Source organism: Cercospora kikuchii, assembly GCF_019650295.1.
Source record: "Cercospora kikuchii DNA, contig_00003, whole genome shotgun sequence".
NCBI classification, from domain to species: domain Eukaryota; kingdom Fungi; phylum Ascomycota; class Dothideomycetes; order Mycosphaerellales; family Mycosphaerellaceae; genus Cercospora; species Cercospora kikuchii.
Window position 1 is genome coordinate 2,748,756 of NW_025408584.1, and position 11,222 is coordinate 2,759,977.

General features: G+C 53.3%; 5 protein-coding genes across 5 annotated transcripts; 4 read left to right on the forward strand and 1 right to left on the reverse strand.

The window, feature by feature from the left end:
• Positions 1-999: 999 nt before the first annotated feature.
• Positions 1,000-1,770, forward strand: CKM354_000545000 (uncharacterized protein; the record flags this gene model as incomplete). Its single annotated transcript, XM_044800724.1, has 2 exons — positions 1,000-1,548; positions 1,672-1,770. The coding sequence occupies 2 exons, from the start codon at positions 1,000-1,002 to the stop codon at positions 1,768-1,770; spliced, it is 648 nt and encodes a 215-aa protein (XP_044656659.1).
• A 2,501-nt stretch (positions 1,771-4,271) lies between these two features.
• Positions 4,272-5,801, forward strand: CKM354_000545100 (uncharacterized protein; the record flags this gene model as incomplete). The annotated part of the gene is made up of 2 exons (XM_044800725.1): positions 4,272-4,296; positions 4,351-5,801. 2 exons carry the CDS (start codon positions 4,272-4,274, stop codon positions 5,799-5,801), a joined length of 1,476 nt encoding a protein of 491 aa, XP_044656660.1.
• Positions 5,802-6,427: 626 nt separating this feature from the next.
• CKM354_000545200 (uncharacterized protein) lies at positions 6,428-7,169 on the reverse strand (the record flags this gene model as incomplete). The annotated part of the gene is made up of 2 exons (XM_044800726.1): positions 6,428-6,918; positions 6,983-7,169. 2 exons carry the CDS (start codon positions 7,167-7,169, stop codon positions 6,428-6,430), a joined length of 678 nt encoding a protein of 225 aa, XP_044656661.1.
• Positions 7,170-7,534: 365 nt separating this feature from the next.
• CKM354_000545300 (uncharacterized protein) lies at positions 7,535-8,036 on the forward strand (the record flags this gene model as incomplete). Its single annotated transcript, XM_044800727.1, has 2 exons — positions 7,535-7,641; positions 7,688-8,036. The coding sequence occupies 2 exons, from the start codon at positions 7,535-7,537 to the stop codon at positions 8,034-8,036; spliced, it is 456 nt and encodes a 151-aa protein (XP_044656662.1).
• A 1,308-nt stretch (positions 8,037-9,344) lies between these two features.
• CKM354_000545400 (uncharacterized protein) lies at positions 9,345-9,962 on the forward strand (the record flags this gene model as incomplete). The annotated part of the gene is made up of 3 exons (XM_044800728.1): positions 9,345-9,463; positions 9,524-9,710; positions 9,765-9,962. 3 exons carry the CDS (start codon positions 9,345-9,347, stop codon positions 9,960-9,962), a joined length of 504 nt encoding a protein of 167 aa, XP_044656663.1.
• Positions 9,963-11,222: the final 1,260 nt, after the last annotated feature.

An 11,222-nucleotide genomic window follows, 5' to 3' on the forward strand; every position in this document is an offset into this window, starting at 1 on the left:
TTTCTGCAGATGAAATTGCACAACCGATGAAGTCGAAGTCAGTGCCGAATCCGGACGATTCCATGGCTTCCAGTCTTCAGCGTCCGGTTTAACCAGAGACCATGAACGTAGCGAAATGACATTCACTCGACGGCTAGAACTCAGCAGTGTCGCTGTCTTCGAATGTACTGTACGATGATAGTACACACCTCTGTCTTGCTGCCGGCCACTGCAGATGCCTTATGCACAGGTCGCATGACTGCGCAGCACGTATTGATCCAATGGACCCGGCTGATGTGCTCTTTGATATAAAGGATGGTCTTGCTGCAAGAGATTAAGGCCAGTCCCGTTCACCGGGATCTGGTTGCTTAACTTATCAGGCAAGTCGTGCGATACGGTATGCATGTACACTCGACCGCCACGATCCCCTGGTATGCGCTGCTGTCCCCATGGCCATCAGCAAGCAAGACCACGCAGAACCTACTTGTTGGTCACGCCTTGCCATCTGCTTCGCATGCGATCGTGTGTGCGAGTATGCCATCGTGATGATGTTGTTGCATACTTGACAGTACCACGCTGTCAACATTCGCTGGAGTCGTAAGGCTGATGTTGAACAGGTAATTCCACTGCGAAGAAGGTCGGTCAATGAGTCGCTTCATTCTCTCAGTCGATATCTCACCCCCAATTTGGGAGATATTGAAGCTCGACCGGGGCCACGAGCACATGGTCAAGATCCATTCGCGCACCTAGCAGCCGGAAGCGGACAATGCTTCCAACAGAATGGCAATTTCCCTTCCCAGTTCACCATGAACACTCCTGTCGAGCAACAGAGTTCAGCAGATTTTGACTCCGGTATAAGATATAATGGTGACTGGACGTCTCTTCCTCCCCATCGTCTCGACCTCAGTCAAGCGGAGCATACCGACCGAAGTCACTCGTTCTCAAGTTCTTGCCCTCGCCGGCGCCAAGCAGATTTTCATCGTCCCGACAGACCATTCTACCACTCGAGCCTTCTGCAAGATGCAGTTCAAATACCTCGCCGCCCTCCTGGCGTCCACGACCGTCAGCGGCGTTGTTGCAGCTCCCGAGCCTGTGATCAACGCTCGCGCTCTGGAGGCTCGTGAAGAGCAGGCAGAGCAAGCTGCGCAGGCCGCGCAGATGCAGCAGGCTCAGCAGGCTCAACAAGCCAAGCAGGCCGCCCAGATGCAGCAAGTCAACCAGGGCGCTCAAGTCCAGCAAGCAGGTCAAGCTGTTCAAGTCCAACAAGGCACCAATGCACCTGCTGCCGAGCCCAAGAAGGAGGCAGATCCAAAGACTGAATCATCCGCTTTCTCAATCCCCTTCTTCGGTAATGGCGGCTCAGGTTCAGGAATCACTGTGAACTACGATCCCGTCATCGACCCGTACAGACGGTACCCTTACTACCCCGATCCCATTTACCCTCGGCCGATCTACCCCGATTTCCCACCTGTCATCAACCCATTGTACAACTTCTGCCCATCATATCTCCAGTGCAACAACAATTTCGACTGCGTCAGCTTCACCGTCCAAACGGACTTCTACGGCTTTGTAAGTGAACCACTTTTGAGACACAGCTCGAAGCTTATTTTCCGCCGGCACTCTGGTGCCGGCTGCAAAACGCCGCTGCAACTTGTGAGACTCTTGACGAAGTGCGTGCTGACTCTCTTATAGAACACTTGCCTCACAACAAACAGTTACCAGAGGTGTTCATGCACCTATCCTCTTCCACCATTCAACCCTTACGGTCCTCCTTACGGTCCCTACTACTAGCTTGCTCGGCCCTGGAGCGGTATGGTTGTATAGGTTGAGGAGACACGTCATCTATTCTTGGTCGAGGTACATGTGGTTGCTGGTGGGTGCCAGGTTCGCTGGTGTGGTGTTGGGGTGGTCGTCGAATATCGTTAATGTGGAAGTCGATTAGTTGCGCATCAATACTTGCATCAAATCATAACTTGGCGGCAGAGTGGTTCTTCTTCCGTTCTTAATTTCCTGCTCTACACGTTTCGCCTTTTGATTTCGCAGTCCATGGACCAGTAGTTTGATGGAGATCATGAGAAGTCGCTCCATCCGTACCGTCGTCACTGACTCAAGTTGTGATGCACGGGCGCTTCGTCTTCCCCAACTTCTTCCTTGGCAGAGAATACAATGCTTTCTTCAGTATTAAGACAAAGCGTGCAATAGCGATTTCTTTCAATGCCAGACCAACAAAGACTGGAAATGTCGACACTGCGGTATTTCGATTCTTTCATTGCAACGACAGAATGCCGGTTCATGAACATATAATCCCGCTTGTCGATACCTTTACACTGTTTGCTCTTCATCGGATTTCGCAGCCAGCACTCAGCGTCTCGACTCTACAGCGACCTCGCAACTCTTTCGATTTTCTGCTGTACAGACTTGTTGACCCAGTCGCCCTCCACAGCTTGAGCAGAAGATCCAGTAAAGAGCCTTCGAAGTAGTAGAGAAACGAGAAAGCTGATAGTGCTCGCTGTTTCAATTTCACCTTCCCCCAGCCTTCCGAACCAGTCCGCTCTCCTTCCGAAACATTCAAAATGTGCCAATTCACCACCACTTACCACAACACATGCAAGCACTACTCCCGCCGCCACTTCACCTACTGTCCCACCGCTGAATCCGATCCCGTCACTTACTCCCGCGGCTGCCACAACACGAAAGACATGGGTCTCAATTCTTCTTTCACAGAGTGTATAGCCTGTCAACGAACCAAAGCTCGTAAGTTATTCTTTCGTACAGGCCCCGAACCCGAATTGCAAGACATTTCTTATGGGATTGTTGCTTCTCGTGGACCGGGTGCGCCTTCTGTTCGCGTGACTTCGAGCGTGGAGACGGAGTATGATCCTCATACTTCGCCTCCTAGCTCCAGGAGGTCTAGTGTGGCGAGTGCTGGTTCTCGGAATTCATCGACATCTTCTTCTGATGGTGAATATGGTGGTTGGGCGTTCAAGGAAGGTAAGTTCCGCAACATTCACTGGCGTATGTATCAGCCGGATACACCTCCGGGAACACCACAACAGGTGAGTTCGGTGTATGCTGTGCAGCCGAAGCAGAACAAGAAGAGTGGCGGTGATTTGTTGAAGTCTTGCCTGGAGCATTGACTTTGACATGATCTGCTGTGCTGTTCTTTGAGTGCTTTTGAGCGAAGGGGTTAGGAAGGTAAGTCCGATCATGGGGAAATGTTTTACTGCTGACTACAGGCTCGAACATGTAATATGATCTTTGCCATCGATGGCCAGATGGATTGGGTTCCTAATCTGGTTGTAAGATGTAATGGTGAAGGGTCAGCAGGTATGTATCAACGATGCAATGAGTATGTGCAATAATTTTGAGTTCTTTTTCTTCATTTTTCATTTCGTTCACTCTGTGCACTTTGCTTCATCGTTGTGCCTCATTTTCAGGCTGTTTGATGTATCAACATGAATGTGACAGACGAAACAACTGTCCATTCTCATGAACCTCTTCCTTCCTTGCAGATTGGTGCGTCTACATGGCAAGTCCGAGTCAGAGAATGGCACCACTTTGATCAGCTTCGATGAGAGCTCCTATGAGACACTCCACATCGGTGCAGTGCACGCAAATTCTTGAGCATACGGGCCTCTTGCCCGATTCACTGTCTCAACACGAAAATGTACTCCTGGCTAGTATTGCGCTTTCATCTGGGATCAGGCACCTCTTGACAGTGAAAATGCTCCATCGATATTTGCTTAGGATTGTGCTTGAGATTGACAGCGAGATCTACTGCTTTGTTCTGCCGATAGCGTGGTGCGATGGGGTCTGTCATGCAATTTGGGTTCTATAAAGGCAGCATAAAGAAAGTGGAGTCTTGCACGTGGAAGAGTGGAGACTGGCGAGTCTCGAACACGCGGCGCTCAACGGCAGCCCATCCCGAGACAGCAGATCAGCACCACGCCCGCCATCACCGCCACTGCCGCAACGACACTCTTACCACTACTGCTCCACCGCCTCTCTCCGAATCTTCGACAGTCGCTCTTTTATTTTCAGTCTGATTTCGTCTTCTTGGTTATTGTTGGGGCCAGAGCGCGAGAGAGCCCAATCGAGAGGCTGAGACTGGACCAAGCAGGAGATTATCCGCAGCCGCATTGACCCGCGCGGCGTAAGACGCCGTGTTCAGGCTGTGCGACGCGCATTCAGGGACCGCAGGACGAGGGAGACCACGAGAGTCGAGGGAACCGACACTTTGAGGAAACGAGGTCGAAAGTCGCGCTGGTTATCGCGACGGTGGGATTGCGACCATGGCGCACGGAAGCGCCGCCAATGGTGGGTTACGCCGTCAGGCTGCGGACATGCCTCCCAGAGCTAATGCCAGGGCAGAGGTCAAAAGGACGATGCGCAACATCTTCAAGCGATGCGTAGAATGCGAGCCGCAGACACCGACATGCCCAGCATGTCCAGAGGGAGACATCTGCTCTCTCGTACCGCAAAGCTGTGACAGCTGCGCACACATGGTCTGCATTGCCAACCCCAATCCCACGCCCAAGGCCGAGAAACCGAACGTCGGAGCGATCGCAGGTGGTGTTATCGGAGGCGTGGTGTTCATCTCCCTCATCGTCTTCCTGTTCTGGCGATACTGGATTAAGAAGCGACGGCAAGAACAAGAGGAATGGGACGAGGACGACGAGATCGCGACGCAAAAGGGCGTGTCGCAGTTCAATGCCATGAAGTCAGACAATGCATCCACAAGGACAAGAGGTTCGGTGGCGGCCAGCTTCCTCAGTCGGGCCAGCAATATCATCCACATTGCATATATTCCTGGTGTTACGAACCGAAACGGATCAGGCCACAACAGTCTGCTGAATGCTGCTCCTGTACCTCCGATTCCAGCTGCGTATGCCAATCAAACATCCCGGACCACGACACCGAAGAGCCCCCTTAGCAATGAAGGCGATGCTCTCTTCTTCCGACCCTCAGACCTACGTGACACCATGTACTCGGACAGCTCATCCTTGCGGTCAGGGAAGAGAGACACTCAATACACAACGCACTCTATCACTCCGTCCTTGGCTCGGTCTTCCATGATGTCCGACGTCTACCGCGACGATGCCACCACAGAGCCCATGCCAGCAACACAAGTCATCCGAGCCCTGCCGAGAATGGTGTCTGTTAAGTCAGGCACATCTGCCACATCTACACCATCTATGGAAAGTGCGCCAACACTGGCGCCTCCAAGCTCGTCAGGGAGCGGGGTCAAGACTGTCATGCTTGGCGAGAAGTCATCGGATGGAAGTCCGAGCTCCTCGCATCACACTGGCGGCACGTTTATCAAGGCTACACCGGTGACTATTGGTGGTAAAGGAAAGGTCCGAACACCTGGTGTGTCGCGGCAGGCCAGCGACGCATCATCCTCCACGGGAAGTTCAAACACGAAGCCACTGAAACCATCTCCTCTAGTTGAGACTGCAAATGAGTCCGATGAGGAAGACGAGCATGCACGAGCGCGAAAGAGCCTCATCAGAGAGACGACTGCAGCGGCTGCCAGCCCTGCGCCGCTCATACAGCCACTCGAGAGCCCATTCTTCGATGCCACTGAGCTGCAAACATCGGCATCTTCATCATCTCAAGGCTCACGGCCCAACCCATACGCGGCTATGTCAGCATCAGTCGGTTCCGGCCCGCGACCCAAGCGCAACGACAACAGAACGCCGGGTGGTCTGAGTGCCGTGATTGAAGAAGCCGCAAAACGAGCTTCACAAGAACCTGAACACGATGGTATCGGCGGGAAACGAGACCAGAGCCCCTTTAGCGATGCACATGCAACAAAGTAAGTTGCTTGAACAGATTGGACAATAGAGATGAGGATGAAGTTTTTGGAAAAGGAGCGCAATACCCCATCAGAAGAATTCCGGAATGGTACGAGCTGGCTCGGAAAGCGGTCACGAGCTATGAACTTCTGCATTTCTTTCTCTTTTCTCGCTCTGGTATGTGTGGAAGGAAGGATACTCAGTTCTTTTATGTTTCTGTCAGAGACCCGCGCATAAGATTGCTGCGAGGTATTGAATGGATGGTTCGTGGATGGAGTTTAGGGATATAGTCAGAGCCAAGACTGAATGATACCACCCATGTGAGGTTTGATTTGCCTCTTCTTTGTCATCACTCTCCTGGTGCCCACTCCCGCTTTCTGGACTTTGTGCCATGCTCAGACTTATGGCGAGACGTGAGCATATGAGAGCCTCCTGCAGGCTGGTCTCGAGCCAAATATCAACAAGATATGGTAGGAAGTGACAGAGCTCAATCTCATGATATCGTTTGAGAAAGGCTGTAAAAGTCTCTGGATATCTGGAGAGTGAACCAAAAAAAGCAGGGCACGAATCAGAAACTCCCAAGGACCAGCGCTGCCCACCAACTGTACCCACGATCATGCATGCATATTCCCACTTCTTCTCCTCGTCCTTTACATGGCCATCTCCGCCTGCAGCTTCCGCAGCTCTTCTTCCTCGTCATCCTCAACAGCTTGCTGGTTCCCTTTAATCTCCCCTGTAGGCTGATTCGGCAACCTCGATATCTGATCGCTAACCGGCACATTCCCTGTATGCAACATCTTATTGTCCAGTTCTTCCTGCTGCAACTCTGCCAGCTCATCTTCCAGCTCATACTCGTCCACGCCTTGCATCGAGTTTCCTTGTGTGAGAGCATCGGCGATTTCTTCGCCGATTGCGTGTTGTTCTCGGAGATCTTCCATGGTCTGATCGACTTTTTCGATGGAGAGGTCGCCGTGGATTTTCTTCATGGCTTGTTGGGCGCCCTTCATGGCGTCGAGGGTTTCTTTGTTGATGTTGGCGGTTTCGATGGAGGAGATTTCGCGCTCGACGGTCATCATTTGGGCGCTGGTTTGTTCGAGTTGGTGTTCGAAGGCTTTTTTTCGTCGGAGGGCTGCTTTGGCGACTAGACAGAGCTCGTCAGTAAGTGATCCCTACTGCGATGCGTAGTGATTATTATGTCCACATACTGGCTTTGTTGCTGGTCACGTTCTTCCGCGCTATCGCATCTTGCTCATCCATCTGGTTCTGCAGGTGCTTCTCCCGCTTGGACAGCATCTCGAGTGTGCTTCGTAGCCGCAGGATGGCATTCTTCGGGGCATCTTTCTTTGCTGCAGCACCTCCTCCGAAGAGGTTGCCCCAGCCCCACGAAGCCATGGTCCCGCAAAATGGTCGTCGCTGGTTATCGTGCTTCGTTGGAGGGTGTTAGGAGGGAGATGTAGGTCGTGTGGGGGAGATGCTGCGCGGTGAGGTGGTCAAGTGAGGTGTCGAGGCAGCAAGTTAGCGGAGCGTGGCCGTGTCTATATCTCGTGGCTGCCTCCCGTCGTCTTTGCGGCGGGTGGAACAAACGTCGGCCTGAGCGATGCGGTCATGTTGAGTGGCCCGCGCACCCCTCACGTGCAGATAAGCCCGCCGCGAACCTTGTTCCAGACGCTTCTTCTCTCCACACTGCGCTCTCCCTGTCAACACACTCTCAACTTCACAAGCAACCATAAGTGTGTGGAGATGAAGCGCCGCACGAGATGTCTGAACACGATCCGGCGAACCGTAGACCCGAACCAGCACGATTGATCCTGCTCGACCAAGCACAGCTGCAAGCACCAGGCACCAAAATTCGCCTGCTGGGCTGGTCAGTGCCACGCGACTGCAGTGCTTCTCGCGCTGATTGTATGCAGTGTCCATGCATACCACATTGAAAGTGCAACGCTCGTCTTGAAGGTCGACTACCCTGGTACCAAGTCGAAGACCCCAACACTCTTGGCGACTATCGACAATGTTCTTGAGAATGTCCACCATGATTTGCTACAGGTTGGATCCTGGCTGAACATCGTCGGATACGTTCAGAAACCAGTCAAATTTGAGAGTTCGATTCGGAACTCGAATTCTCAGCGATCCAGACGAAGGACACGACGCGTGACTCCACTTGTTGATGTCCTGATGATCTGGTCTGCAGGAGCGGTCAAGTTGGACGACTATCTGTCTGCAGTGCGCAGCTTTCAGGAGACTCTGCCCGCGAGACCATAACAATCATGCGCGACGGGGCTCTATGCCATTCCTTCGCTCATGCTGAACGGCATGCTCTTGCTGCCCCAGACGCCATGTGTGGAGGGACTAGTCGCGAGAATGGATACATTCAGCTGCTCCCAGGCTACCAACAGGGTATCTTCGCTAACTTCCTTCTCTACTCCAACGACATAGCTGGATTAATGTCCGGCTTCGATGTCTTCCCAAGGCGGTGATCTGTCAGCTTCTGCTATTCTTGCGGTAAAGAGGTCGAGGTGGAGATCGATGCCGGGATGGTGGAAGCGGCACGTACGCGGTAGTACAAGTAATTCATGGACTTGCTGTCGCAAAGTGTACAACCAAAGAGGAAAGGAGGAAGATGGCTTTTTCTACATAAGCTACCGAGATGCTAGGTGTATGTATCGAAGAAGCTGAGCGTATCACTTAGTGCTCTCCAATGATATGGTCTGACGAATGCACGATGACTGCGAAACACGAGTGAGAAGATAGGATAGTCCATGGCGTGTCTGCCTCAAAAGGTTGGACGTTTCACCGCTCTGAACAAAGGCCCGTGGAAGGACAGCGACCGATAACAGACGCGCTCTGGCAGTGTGTCTTGATGACGGGTTTGCTGCACGAACTCATGCGGGACGAAGATCACTGAGCCACACTTTCGGCAGTCGGCTCGAAGGAGCATCGTGGCTCAAGCTATGCATTTGCAACAGAGGCTGATCGCAGACTAGCACAGCAGCACGAATTATGCCTGAAGCGTCGAGACGGAGGTGGAACAGCGCATTCAGTACGAAGTGTGGAATGTGGCTTTGCGGGTTGATTGTGGCACCACAACGCATGGACCAGAGCAACGGGCGCGATCTGGAGACTGGGATTGCAGGGAACATATCGTCATCACGACAACACCTTGCGCGGAGCGCGGCGACGAGTGTACCCGCCAAGGAGCACCTCCCAAGCAGCAGCAGTATCGTTTAGACCATTGATGTGACGGGCGACGAAGCACACAGCCAAAAGTGAGGTGTCTGCATCATCATTGCTCGCACGTTTGCAGTGATTCATTCCATGTCCGACGACATCGACCCAGACAAAGTTTGGCAGTGACGTACCACGGCAAGGTCGGCTTACACGTTTATTGCTGCACAGCTCTTATACCGGTTCTCTGCCCACCCGTTCTCCCTCGCCCATCCCGTCTGCCACGCCAAACAATAAAGCCGCTGTCGCCGTCGCACCTGCCTCCTGACCCGTCATCCTCGTCCTCTCGCACCGCACAACACCGCATCAACCCTCACGCAACACCTCACCCACAACTCCGTCGACATGGGCATGGCACAGCTTCTCGGCCTCGGCCTTCGTGGCTTCCAGTTCTTCATGAGCTTGCTCATCATGGCCATCATCGGTAACGCGATCGCAATGGGCGCCGACCCGGCCATCAACAAGTACGCGCAACAGCTCAACGCAGACTGCTCCGTCCGAGACATCGACTAACCGTGGCCCAGCTACACCATGTTTTGCGCCGCGTTTGCCATGCTCTGCCTGTTCTTCCTGATACCGGCGACCTTCAACGAGCGATTCGCAGTCCACGGCATGTTGCCATTCGTCCTCGACCTCCTCCTCACCATCTTCTGGTTCTGCGCCGCTGTCGCGCTTGCCGCGCGCCTTGGTGTGCACAGCTGCAACAACGATGTAAGCTGCTTCAACGATTACGCGACATGAGCTCAAGTGCTAATTCTCAATCAGGGCTACGTCCGCACCAACAGCGTCTCTCGAGGCGCCAGCAACCCATCCGCAGCCTGCCGTGAGGCGCAAGCTTCTTGCGCCTTCTTGTGGTTTGGCTTCGCTGCCTTTGTCGCCACCACTTTCCTCAGCAGCAGTGGCATCAGCGGAGGCAGTGCACCAAAGGGTATCCGCCGTGGCCCTGCCATGTCCCAGGTCTAAATTGACCTCGCTCTTCGCATCACCCTCACGACGATAACGAATGTTTATGTGACAAGGCTGGCTAACGTCCTCCGCTCAAGCAGGGAGAGGACCAACGCCGCTTTGAATACACGTCAAAAAGACATGCCTTGGATGGCACCGGCAGCAACGGCACGACGAATCTGTGTATCACGTTTATTGTAAAATGGAACGACTCTCGTATTTTATACTTCAGCTTCAGCTTGAGCGGGACGGCACTGGTGGCATGCAATCGGCACAGGGCGTTGAAGTTTTTTAATGATACCACCTCAAGCTAATGTTTTTCACGAACAATCGTACAAAGCGAAAGCAATTCAAACATACTGCTATCCCATAAGTTCTCTCATCCCCCTTGCCCGTAAGCTGGTCGGCGTCCTTCGGGAGTCTCTTTCATCCTGACGCCGATCACCATCTCACGGCATTCTTTACGTGGTTGCCCAACATTGCTGACAGACAAGTTGTCCTGGATTGATCCAACGTTGTCAACCAAACTCCCCTTCACTACGTCTTCCTCCCTGCGCATTCTGCTCCTGTACAGACTTCCAAATGGGTCTCGTGGTCTCACAAGAGCTACATCATCACACGTCCGCGACGCCACAGGATCGACGAGTGGGTCGATCAGGCACGGGCCATTGCCAGGCGCGTCTGTGGCTTTGAGAAAGCTCAACACGACTTTACGCGTTGCAGAACACAAGCACGTCGTTCTTCGTGCGTTGCTCGCCGTGTGGGCTCGAGGAAACAGACGGCGGATTCTTCGTGCTTACGCTGCGACATCTAGACTACCTTGTCAGCTTCGGTCCAGTCAGTCGCTCGCGGCGCCGGTCACAATGGATGCTGCCGGCTACGGCTCTTGCAGGATGCCGCGGCCGACCGAACTGTGCCTGGACTGCTCTGACGTCGCCATGCTTTTTTGCTTTCTCACACTGGCCCAAACAGTAGTCTTCTCCAACGCACCGTGCACCAGAGTCAATAGGCCAATTCTCACAGGCGCAGTAGTCCAAAGCTTGACTGCAGTTACGTCAAGACTGTCCTTGTCATCTTTCAGCACGTGTTCCGGCACCCGTCGGTAAGAGCTTAGTGATCTTAGTAACTCAGTTGATGCGTGCACGACGCGCCTGGGGTTCTAGAAGGGAGTGCCCTGGTATTGCGAGAACCAAAGCACATGCTCAGCGTGCGGCACTGCTAGTCATATTTGAGGAGATCTCCGCGGTCGCGACAGTCGTTCCTTCCATCTCAACGACT